The sequence below is a fragment of the Arachis ipaensis genome, chromosome B09, assembly GCF_000816755.2.
Source record: "Arachis ipaensis cultivar K30076 chromosome B09, Araip1.1, whole genome shotgun sequence".
In the NCBI taxonomy this organism is placed as follows: Eukaryota; Viridiplantae; Streptophyta; class Magnoliopsida; order Fabales; family Fabaceae; genus Arachis; species Arachis ipaensis.
In genome coordinates, this window is record NC_029793.2 from 72,859,839 (window position 1) to 72,871,949 (window position 12,111).

The 12,111-nt window shown below is 34.6% G+C and overlaps 1 protein-coding gene and 1 long non-coding RNA gene across 5 annotated transcripts; one reads left to right on the forward strand and one right to left on the reverse strand.

Annotated features, from left to right (window-relative positions):
* On the reverse strand, positions 503-4,738 carry LOC107618615. The gene is made up of 2 exons (XM_016320723.2): positions 4,393-4,738; positions 503-3,108 (listed from the first exon to the last, which is right to left on the reverse strand). Exon 2 carries the CDS (start codon positions 3,032-3,034, stop codon positions 773-775), a length of 2,262 nt encoding a protein of 753 aa, XP_016176209.1. The 5' UTR covers positions 3,035-3,108; positions 4,393-4,738; the 3' UTR covers positions 503-772.
* LOC107619381 lies at positions 6,582-11,355 on the forward strand. 4 transcript variants are annotated; one of them, XR_002353638.1, is made up of 5 exons: positions 6,582-7,096; positions 7,185-7,288; positions 7,472-7,584; positions 9,281-9,404; positions 11,102-11,355. It is a non-coding gene; the product is annotated as an uncharacterized LOC107619381 (long non-coding RNA). The 4 variants fall into 4 exon arrangements; XR_002353637.1 differs by lacking the exon at positions 9,281-9,404 and having other exon boundaries at positions 6,584-7,096; positions 7,384-7,584; positions 11,102-11,149; XR_001615626.2 differs by lacking the exon at positions 9,281-9,404 and having other exon boundaries at positions 6,586-7,096; positions 7,409-7,584; positions 11,102-11,304.

A 12,111-nucleotide genomic window follows, 5' to 3' on the forward strand; every position in this document is an offset into this window, starting at 1 on the left:
ACAGAAGAAGTAGTAATTTGGAACATTTAGTTGGAACGCAATGGTAGAATTTTCAATCATAAAGAAGCAGGTGTTGAGATCATACAACATAGAACGTATTGGAGCTACAACGAATGGACTAACAGTAATCCTTTGGGTTGTTGATGGCACTGCAGGAGATGAGGGCGGTTTCAAATTTATTATATTAATTATTTTCGTATCTGTTTGTTCATGCTCCACTTCAATGTGTTAAGCTTTCTTTGTTTCAAAAAAAAAATTGTCTATGTGCAGTATTGTAACAAAAATGCGATGACATCAAATTCTAAAAGGGATGCAGTGAACTATATCGTTTTATTCATTTCCAAAATCATGTACATATAAACTATAATTACTTTGGACCGAGTAAACAACTTCTTTCCCATGACCATGAGTAATATACTAATATATAATAATTCTTGGTATTCATACACCTGTGAACAACTCCAGAATCCGGATGCTTACATTGCAAGAAGAAAATCGATCACATTAAAAAATCCCATCACATTAAAACTAAAATCGCACAAGTGTGACTTCAGAGGTAGAAGGCCGTTGGATACTTGAATATGAGAAGATTCAAATCCAAATACACTATTGAATAATACTGTAATTATTGGAGTATATACACATAGAAAGTCTCAGCAATAAATTAATTCACATTAATGTCAAGTAAATAAACACCTCATTACTTGCCAATCTACTAAGCTATCAAGCCTAAAAAACACCAGTGCAAGTTTGCAACAAGGGAAAATAAACCTCAGATGGGAGCTGCACATGTGGTTCTAAAGTGGCCTGTTTGATTACAACGGCTACAATGCACCACACGCTTGACACGGCCGCGGTCCTCTGCACGAACACGCTTCTTCCTTGGTCGTCCAGGTGGTCTGAGTGATTTTGGAGGATTAATGACAACATCAAGAGCATTGGTTGCATTGGGATCCCCTTCAGACAACTCCTTCCATAGAGATTTATCAGGAATTGGATGTATGGTTTGGGAATATGTCTTCCGGTATGTTGCAACTGTAAAGCAGCTCTCCGTGAATCTGTGGACATTCTGCCTGCAAGAAAGAAGTGCTGCCACTGCATGCGCACAGGGCAAACCATAGAGCTGCCAGCCTCGACAAAGACAGCAACGATTCCTAATATCAACTATATTTGTTCCTTCATGAGAAATAACTTCAAATTCAGCTTCATTGGCACGAAGAACCTGATATGTACGAGCGCGTTCAAGAGCCTCTGCAACACGTCTCTCGGCAGAAGGAACAAGTATTGATGTCCACTGCATGCTGGTCTCTCGCCGTTCATTAAACCAAGTCATTAGCTGCCTTCTGATGCATTCCATCATTTGAATTATGGGAAGGCCAGATGCCTCCAATATCCAAGTGTTTAAAGATTCAACAATGTTAGCTGTCAAATGACCAAACCTTTGCCCCTCAAAATATGCAGTAGCCCACAGCCGCGGAGGAATTCTTCGAATCCAATATGCAGCATCTTGTGATATCTCTTCGATCTCCAGAACTTTTGCTTCAAATTCGATCACCGTAAGTGCATTGGCTGCTTCCCAGAGGAGATTACCAAGCATAGTGTTATTAAATTCTTTTCGAAAGCTGTCGCTCAAGTGACGCATACAAAATCCATGGAATGCTGTAGGAAAATTCGCTTCCACACCATCAACAATTCCCTTAAGTCTATCAGACAGAATTGTAAGCCTTGGCATGTTTTCAGTGTTAATCTCAAGCAGGTTGTGAAGCTCAGACAGAAACCACATCCAATTATCATCATTCTCTTCATCAACAACACCAAATGCCAAAGGAAAGAGGGCACCGTCACCATCAAATCCAGTAGCAAGAAGCAAGGTACCAAGATACTTGCTTTTTAAATATGTTCTATCAAGCCCCAAGAGCGGCCGACAAGCATTTAAAAAGCCATATATACAAGCTTGAAAAGAAACAAAGAGACGTTGGAAGCAATTATCAGTGGGACTTCCATATACAGATGCAATACTTCCGGGATTTGTGCGTTTCAATTGTTCGCAGTATTGCGGAAGCAATCTATATCCTTCTTCGAAAGAACCACGCATTGCAGCCATGATACGCTCCTTGCCTCTCCATGCCTGCTTGTAAGATAAGGTAATACCATGAACCCTATGGATCTCTTCCAATATTTCCTTTGGCTTGCAATTAGGGTTCTCTTTCAGCCTTTGCTCCACAGAATTAGCGACCCACTGAACTGAGGCTTGTTGATGGCCAAGATGGGCAATTCCTCCACATGTATGATTCTCATGGATGGTCCTAATGGTAAATGTTGGAACCCCTGGGAGCTTGGCCGCATGAATGCGCCACGGACAGCCTTCACTTGCACATTTAGCAGTAAAGCGGGTCTTGTCGGATTTTATGGTTTGCATCTCAAAGTGCAAAGCAATTGCTGCATCCCTCAATGCCCGTCGACAACTCTTCACATCAGGGAATTCTTGCCCAACTGAGAGTTCGTAAGTGGGATTTACAGCAACAACACGTGCCTGAATTACAGGAGTAGATAGCATAAGCTGGGACTGTTCGATACCCAAATGATCGGCAGAATCAATGCCCATCTCCGTGTTCTGAACCACAGTCAGGGCCATGTTCTCATCAAATTCATGGTTCTCAGAAACGGGCAAATCATTGTTCTCCGACAGTACCAACTCATGATTATGTTCAGGAAGGGGTAACTCACGGTCATCATGCTCTGGTTTGTGATCCATGGAGAGTTCATGCTCATGGCCATAAGTGTGACAATGCTCACCTTCTTGATCATGGCTCTGTCTCATCTCCAACTCATGGTCTTGGTCTTGGGCATTTCCCAGGCCAAGTTCATGATCATGACTTTGCCCCAGATCCATATGATGCTCATGGCCTGCCCCCAGTTCCAATGCATGACCCTGGCTGAGCCCCATATTATGATCATGGTCCATCACTAATTGTTGGTCATGGCTTATTGCTAAATTGTGATTTTGACCAAGTATCAAATCTTGATTAGTCATCAAAGATATAAATGACCACTGCACAAAGTACAACACCAATAACTGATTAAGGACCGAGACACTGCTGCAAGATCCTGCAGATACAATGGAAAAGTCAGATACAGCATATCAATCCTATGTCCTGCACAGAAACATCAAAGGTGCTGAATTGCATGCATCACAAGAAAGCTACAACAGGAACAAAATGAAGATGATGCACGTAACCATTTCACACAGAATATGAAACAAGTCAAGTGAAATCTCTAGGCAGGCAGCAAACAAATAGAAGGCAGGTAATTCAAGAAGCATCTAATAAAGAGAACATATTACTTTTCTTTCCTTTCTTCAAGTACTCTCCTACCTTAAGTACATATTAAATGCGATTTGACAGTATGTACATACTACAGAATCATGTGAGTCATATTGGCAGAACACACAGAAAGTAAATTGCTCTAATGATTGCCACAATATCTCCCAAATAAGAAAAGTAAATAAATAAATGACAGATATGCCTACAAACTTAAAAGAAGAGCTGTCCACCGTTTTTAATATATAAGTACAACAATATAGAGGACCCAATCCAGGGAGGAAATACCCATGAAGAGGTGGTCGAGGCCATATATAATGAAAGAAATGGCCAAATACCACCACAATCATACATCCTAGTCCTTCGACACAAACTCATAAGATATATGACACATTCTTATCCACGCTCATAGTCTAACTTTTATGACTATACACCATATATCCGCAAGACAACATGAACTGACACTTTGTCAAAGGAACACTAAGAAGCCATTTAAGTATCCGTTTCAAATAAGCTAAGACCATCAACCACCATTATCAAACTAGAAAACTCGCATGTCATCTTCAAGTCATTTCTTGACCCATTTCAATCACCCTTCTTACCCACTACACAAATTCCTTAATACCATATGATTACTCTCCAGAATTCCCCCCTTATATAAACATATGTAATTATCCAATTCCCCCCTGTGGCATTACCATCAGGGGTTCATGGATACCAGTCCCAATCACAAATTGCATTATGCAAAATCAGCTGCTGATTACAATTTTACAGTTGCACAGCTGGAAATTCATACCCACACATCCATGATCAAATAGATAACAATCAAATGGTCAAACCCACACAACTGACATTGTAATAAATTATTTACCAGAAATTAAGATCAAAATCACCACTTTATTACAGCAAAATAGTAACAATAATAATTCAGAAAAATAGTGTAACAGAGCTAAGGTGAGAATCTATGTAAACAATCAAGAATGAAACTTTCATAAAACATAAGACATACAGAATTGATGTAAAAATATACAGCTCAGTTAAAATAATAATAATAATAATAATAATCTTTTACCTTTTCCAGGAGGGGTATAGTGCCATGGCCTTAGGATCTCGAAAGAAACACAAAGACGAAGTGAGTAACGCTCAGAAAGACACTACATCGAGGGTTCAGAGTATTAGGAACCGGATCAAATAAAGAACAATGGTTTTGCAATAGAGGGAAGAAGAAGAAGACTGAGAGTTTTGAAAAGGAAAAATGGCGGGGAAGTGGAGAAAATCGGAATTTAGGGTAAGAAGGGTAAGGAGAAGAGAGGAAGATTGGGAATTAGAAGGGTAGAAGCAGCATCGGTTCCGAGGGCTGAGAAGGGAAAAAATTTTGGGGAAAACAGGTTTGAGGCTAACCACAAAAAGAGGGTATTTAGGTCAAAGGAATTTTGCTTTTTTTTTTTGTGCTTCTTGAAATTACTGTTATGCCCCACTCCAATTTAAATTTAACCCATTTCATCTCGCCTCATCACTCATCAGTCATCAAGTCATCATAATTCACTACGTAAGATATAGTAAGGATTTTGTGTCTGGGTCTTCAAATAGATTGATAATTAATATTAATAATTAATTTTTATGTTTGTACGAAATCTAAAAGACTAAAACAATTGATTATTGAGTTTAATATTTTTCATGATGAATTATACTTGTTTGGCTAAACTTTGCGCAGAGAATCTCTTTTAGAAATATTAACAAAATTTAAATCAAAATATAAATACTTAAAAAATGATTTTTGTATTTAAGTGTAAAAGTAATTCTTATTCACTTATAATTATGAATCGTAAAAAAAGCTCACACCCGTAGATATTTACGAAGATTATTTACGACAGAGATCTGTAAAATTTTCATAGGACAGAGTCCTCGCAAATAAATGGGGATGGGGTGGGGATTGAGATACGCGAAAGAAAATTTACTTAAATATCCTTATATATAAATTGTGTAAGTAACCCTAATTTATTTTATTTTAATTTATATGTTGAAATTTTTTATGTGTATGTTATTATGTTATATGTATGAATTATGTTTGATTTGACATATTTGGTTGAATTATAAAATATTTTATTATGATTGTGTTAAAAAAAAATTTAAATTAAAAATTAATAACTATAGATATCCATGAGTATTCGCCTTCCTTGCAAGGAGAAATAAATAAGACCCATGACGGAAATAGGACGGGGACAAGGCCATTTTGCTAAATGGAAACAGAAAAGAGGAGTAGAGTGTAACATCTCGCATTTTTTTAAAATCTAAATATAAAAAAATTGTGATTTTATCTTGTTAAGTTTAAATTTTGTAATTTTAGAAATTATTTTGTTAGGAATAAATAAATAGATTCGGAGATAGTTTTCTTTTGAATCAATTAATATTTTTAAGTAACCTTATTATAACAGAATATTTTGTATAATTTTAGTAATTGAAAAATAAGAAAGAATTGTATAATTTAATTTAAGTAACTTTTATTCTAAAAGGTTACGATTTATTTTATTGATTTGATATCTTATTTTATAAATTAATCAATTGAGAGTAATTAAATTAGTTTTATTAATATTCGGAGTCAAGTTAATTAATATTTTTGTGTAAATTTTTATAATTGGTTATTTTATCTAATTTCAAATTAGAATTCAGTACTGGAAGTGTTATATAATTAAATTTAAGAAATTTCTATTATGAATAAATTATGATTTATTTTATTAGTTTGAACTCTTAGAGATTAATTTACTAGAAAATGATTAAATTGATTTTTATAAATACTTTGGGTTTAAGTTAATTAAGGTTTATGTACAATCTTTACTATAATTAGAGTTATTTTATATAAATTGGAATTAATGTTTTGATAATAGGAAAGTAATGAAAAAAATTATGTCGTATAATCTAAATAATTGATATTTTCGGATTTAAACCGTATTTTATAAAATGTGATTAGTATGCTTATTTTATAATTTAAATTAGAAATAATTATTTGAGCTCGTTAATAGATTGATAGATAAAATCTTATGCGTTTTGAAAGTAATCTTTATAGTATTATATTTGAATCTTAAATTGTTATTCTATCTCAAATATTTTATAAAATTTATGTTACTTGTATATATTTTTTCTAGTCTTATGTTTCTTATTTTAATACGTACCGTTATTATCTAATACGTATAATCCCTAACCAATCACAAACGCATACGCACACTACCACTAACCCTTTCCCCAAGTGATCCACGTTCTTTCATTCCTTACCATTCATTTACACTCAACAATTCACCACACATTTTCAATAGTATAACGCATAGAGGGAGAAAAGAGGGAGACGAGACACTGAGAAATAGGGGAAGAGGGAGTAAGAGAGCACGAGATGCAGAGGGAAGAGAGGAAGGGGGGAGCAGCGCCGGTGAGTGTCACTGCCACTGTTGCTGCTGTTGCTATCGAGTAGAAGAGGGAGGGAGGCTGTCGCACTTCTAGCCGCCACTGCTGAAGCTCCCCTCACCACTGTCAACGTCGGTTAGGGCAGAGGAGAAGAGGAAGAATAACGGAGAAGAGAGACTGACGGGGAGGGTAATACGGTTGCTGTTGATTTGGAGCTGCTACAAGAACGGCGGTTCCTGCTTCTAATCCCTGTCCTTTTGATTTTTGGAGCTGCGGTGGATGGAGCTTGTCATCGGAAAAAGCAAGCTGCCGCCACCAACTCTCAATTAAGCTAGGATCCTTCTCCTTGTTCTGATTTCAATTTTCCCATTTTTGAAACCGTAACACTCTCACCTTTACTCTGATTATACTTTGTTTCTCTTCCATGTGCTTGTTTTAATTATGGTTGCCTATATTTTTGTTGCTCAGCTCCCTTTTTGGCTCCTATTTCCTGCTACAATTAGGTCGAGTATTGAAGCTGGTGCTGCCATGGGACGGTTGAAGCCATTACTGATTCTGATTTTGTTATTGGGGTACTGGTCTTATCTTCTCCTTAGGGTTGATCCATTTACACGTTTTGTTTTGTCACTGCTATGGTTGCCATGTTCTGGTTTTAATTCTATTTTAGTTCTTGCTTTGTCTTGAATCCCTAGAGCTGAAATTGCTTGTGATTCTTATCCAATTTGAATCCTCTATTTTACTGCAACCATGGTCAGTACTGCGAAGGCTAATATTGTTGCTGTTCCGGTTGCGTGAGAGTTACCGCTGCTGCCCTGAAACTAAAAGAGAAGAGAGTTGTTACGTTAAAGTATGCGATTGCGACATCGAGGTAGGGGGTTTAAAATGATTTCAATTTAAGAATGCCTACAAGGTTTATTGGATAACTGCAAATAGATTTAATAGCTGTGAGTAGTTGATTGATTATGTGAATATTGAATTATGGCTGAAATTGTGATTGAAATGGTTGAGATTGTGATTTGGAATTGTTGATTAGTGATATTGATTGATTATGTGGATTGGGAATTGTTTGATGACTAATTATTGAGAATTTCTGAATTTTAATGGGTTATGTTGGATTTGTTACCATTGAGCTATTATTTGGTATATTGTAATGTTAATGAATTTGGTTGGTGGTTGATTTGGAATTGGTTTTGAGGGGTATTGAAGGGTTGGATTTTGAATACAAAATGGTTTGCTAAAAATCGAGTTCTCTTGAAATTAAACAGCAACTTTGAAAGTGAATCAGTGGCTCTATAATGACTGAAATGATGAGAATTTAAATGTTAAGTAAATTATATTAAGTGTGATTGTTGAGATTCAATTTTGAAGGTTTCGTATTAACTGGAACATTAGTTATGATTTTTTTTCAAAGTTAAATCGTGGATCTGATTTTCTGCACTATTTTAAATGAAATTAGAAACTTTGAAAATCTATAACTAATTCTATGATGATCGGATTTGCATGGGACTAAATCTGGATTAAGCTTGGGAATATAGGGAGTTGGACTGGTGAATTTGAGACTTTTTCATTAAGTTTATGATTTATGGTAAATTTTTGAATTATGGATGTCAAATTGCGATTGTGCTTGGTGCTGTGATTGAATTGATTGTAATTATGTATGGTAGATGATTGAATTATTGATTGTTGGTTGTTGAAATGGTTGTTTGGTATATTGCTATGGCTGTGAAAGTGACTTGAGATTAGTAGAGGATTATGGTTTTGACTGATTATGTATAAATGGTTGAAATTAAGATAATCATTTGATATATTTGATACTGGATTGAGAATTGTTGAAGAATTAGGGCCTAAAAGACTAAACTATTATTAAGAATCTGGTTTTCAAAATAGAATGGTTACTTTGAGGACGGCCTAGTAATTTGCTAGCGATCGAAATGGTATGAGATTAAAATCTGAGTAAACTTTAACAAGTGTAGTTGTTAGGATTTAAATTTGAAGGTTTCGTATTAACTGAAAATTTAGTTATGATTTTTCAAAGTTAAGCCATAAAATCTGATTTTCTGCATTACCTTTAAGTGAAAACAGTAACTTTGAAAGACTGTAACTAATTCTGTGATGATCGGAATTGCGTTGAACCAAGTCCTGGTTAAACTTGGAAATAATTGGGACTGAATTGGAGAGTTTGAGATCTTTTCATTAAATATAAGATTTATGGTGAATTTTTGAGTAATGGTTGTGGGATCTGATTTTTACTGCAGAATTTTTGGAACAGCAGTAACTTGTTGGCTCTGTTGTGAATGTTCCGAATTAAATTTTGAAGCGAAACCAATTTTAAATAAAACTTTATTCCTATTATTTTAATATCGTAAAACTTCAGAACAGTTGAACTTGCGGTTTAAAAGATACGAATTTTTGAAAGATGACGCATTATGCAGAAAAAGCCAGATTCTGTTTTCTTAAATTAGTAACTTTGAGAGTTTATAACTTTTGATCCTGGATAGATATTGAGATTCAACCAATTGGAGGTGAAAATTAAGTATGTTTATCATATGTGATTTAAATTTCAGGGTTTTCCATGTTTTAATAAGTGAGTTATGGGACTTGGAAGAGGTTGTATTCAATGATTTGTAAATCAGAATTCTGCAGAGAATTACCTAACTTCGAAGCTACGTTACTTCTTCATTAAAAATGGTATGACCCTGGAACTAATTTAGAAAGAAATTTGGATAAGTTTTGTTTAACCACATTAATTTTGAAGGTGGTTGGATTTAATTTGTATTTTATATGAAATTTCGAATATTGTATGTTGCTGCTGTCTTCTGGTTTTAAGGCACTACAGAGCAGTCACGGTTTTGCTTATATTCCCGAAGCTAGAGTCAGCAAAAAATTGTGATTTTTGGTTTAATAAAAAGCTTAATCTGAGACGGTCGCATGGATATAAGGTTTGCATAATTCCGAATTCGTTTGATATTTTAAAAATAAAATTGAAATTAGATTGCCGATGTTGTTTTGGTGATTACTTCGATATGGAATTTAAGAAAATAGATTTTCTATACTATTATCAAATGCTTTTGAGAATATATTATTGTGGCAATTGCTGATAAGAAGTTGGTGAAATGTTGAGAAAGAAGGACCCGAAAGGGTGGCTAAGTCCTATTTTTAGAGGAAATTATGTCCAAATTTTTATAAAAGTATAAGGATTTAATTAAAATAAATTTAAGGCTTGATGATAACTTCACTGATTCTTTTAAAAAAAGATTATTTGGTTTATGAGGTTGTTGGCAAGGACATGGGTCTAGTCCCGCTTGCGTATTTGCAATTATGAAAGAAAAAGGAAAGAGTAAAGTACTTATTGTATGATTATCTGTTGCTTGAGGCAACCCAAGAGATATTTGTTTATTTGTTTGTTGCTTGAAGCAACCCAAGAGATGTTTGTTTGTTGCTTGAGGCAACCCAAGAGATATTGTTTGCTTATTTGTTGCTTAATGCAACCCAAGAGATAATATTTATTTATCTGTTGCTTAAAGCAACCCAAGAGCTTCTGTAGCGAAACTAGGATACGTACAGCAATTTTCCGTTCCCAAGAGTATATTTCCTGCGAGTAGAAAGCATAGGCTGTCTCAATAGAGCTGCTAATAATTATATGCGCATTTATTTGAACGGAAAATCGTATTCGAGAAATCGTGAACTCGTGACCGGATAAATGTCGGGAATGCATGTGCTAACCGACACATGAGCTCATGGCCTGCACTAGGACTAGACATTCATCATATGCATCTATGTGACATTGTTTGGGTGTGTATATTGTAATTGGTTTGCCTAAGTGAATAATTCTGTTTAATTGCTAATTGCTATACTTGATGTAATTGCTCTTAATTGTGTTTGTACCTCATTACCTGTGTTTGTAACTGATTGTTTGGAATGTGGTGATTGGATGTTGATTGAGTTGTTTGGGCCTGAGGCCGTGACTGGTACGTTTGAGGTCTAGTTCTGTATAAAGTATCTGACTGGTTCAGCATAGACTTAATGAACCTATACTTAGAGCAGGATGATCATTTATACCGCGTAGGTAACTTCTTTTATGTTATGGTCTAGTAAAGTATGAAAAAATCAAACTGGTTCAGCATAGACTTAATGAACCTATGCTTGGAACAGGTTGGTCATTCATACAGTCTAGGAAAACTTTTAAGAGCTTTATAAAGAAAATATAGGTCTAGGATTTTGAATAATTAACTAATGCTTTTAAAGAAGGTTAATTTTCTTTTAGATGTCTCTGAATGAAATTAACTATTTGCGTTTTATTCTTTACTTTCACGGCATTCTCGACCTCTACTAAGAACATGTGGTTTGGTTCTCACCCCAAATTTTCCACCCTTTTAATAACACAGGTTTGAAGATGCAATATGAAGCTGCAAGCGATTAGTAGGCCTTCTTTACGGTTTTAATTGCTTTCATAGAGTCCCCTCGCTGTCGTCCCTTGAGATTTTATTTTACATAGAGGGGTAGGTTTAGTATATTGTATTTGAATTTTATTTGGTTTCTTTTGTATTAAGAGTTATTATTAATAATATTTATGTGATTATTATTTGTTGGAAATCTTTGAAACACGACTTTACTAAATAAAAACAAAAATTTTCTGGCATTTCCTTAAAACTGAAACGCGAACTCGATACAAAGGCTCGATAATTAAGTAATTAATACTAGAAAAGGTTACGTAATGTTCTTTCCAGTAGAAATACCCTGACTTAAGCAAGGTATTTTGCTGGAAGGGATGTTACATAGAAGAGGGGTCCCCATCACAATAGAGACCCATTGCCATCCTTACTTATAACAAAAAAAATGTTAAACAAATATTTGATTATATATTATCAATAAATAATAGGTTAAATTACACAATTAATCCCTATATTTTTAATGAAATTATAATTTAGTATTTACATTTTAAAAGTTTATAAGTGGGTTCTTATATCAAATATAATTTTATAGTTAAGTTTTTATCGTATAAAAGACATCAAAATTAATGAAATATTCCTCAAGGAACATAATAGAGAACAAACATTGATATACTTCAAAACTCCAAATTTAAGAATGACAAAAAAAATTCATAAATGCTCTCTTCCCAAAAAAAATACACACTTATAAAGACTTAAAAGATACCATAAGATCAATTGGAATTTTTAGAATTCATACTTCACATGCATGTAAGAACCCAGTTTTTGATAAACTAACTTTTTCAGGTCATTTTGCAACTTATTCTGCAAAATCTGAGAATCACAGTTCATCATGAATTAATGAGACGAGCCCAGACTGTAAGAACCGCGACAAATTGACCGCTTAATTAATTAACATTCTAAATTGTTGGATCCTATTTTGGGCAATTAATTTAATTGATTAAGCA

What these genes read in the sequence shown, in the direction of transcription:
- LOC107618615 (XM_016320723.2), bottom strand. Translation starts at nt 3,034, where the DNA reads ATGACTAATCAAGATTTGATACTTGGTCAAAATCACAATTTAGCAATA.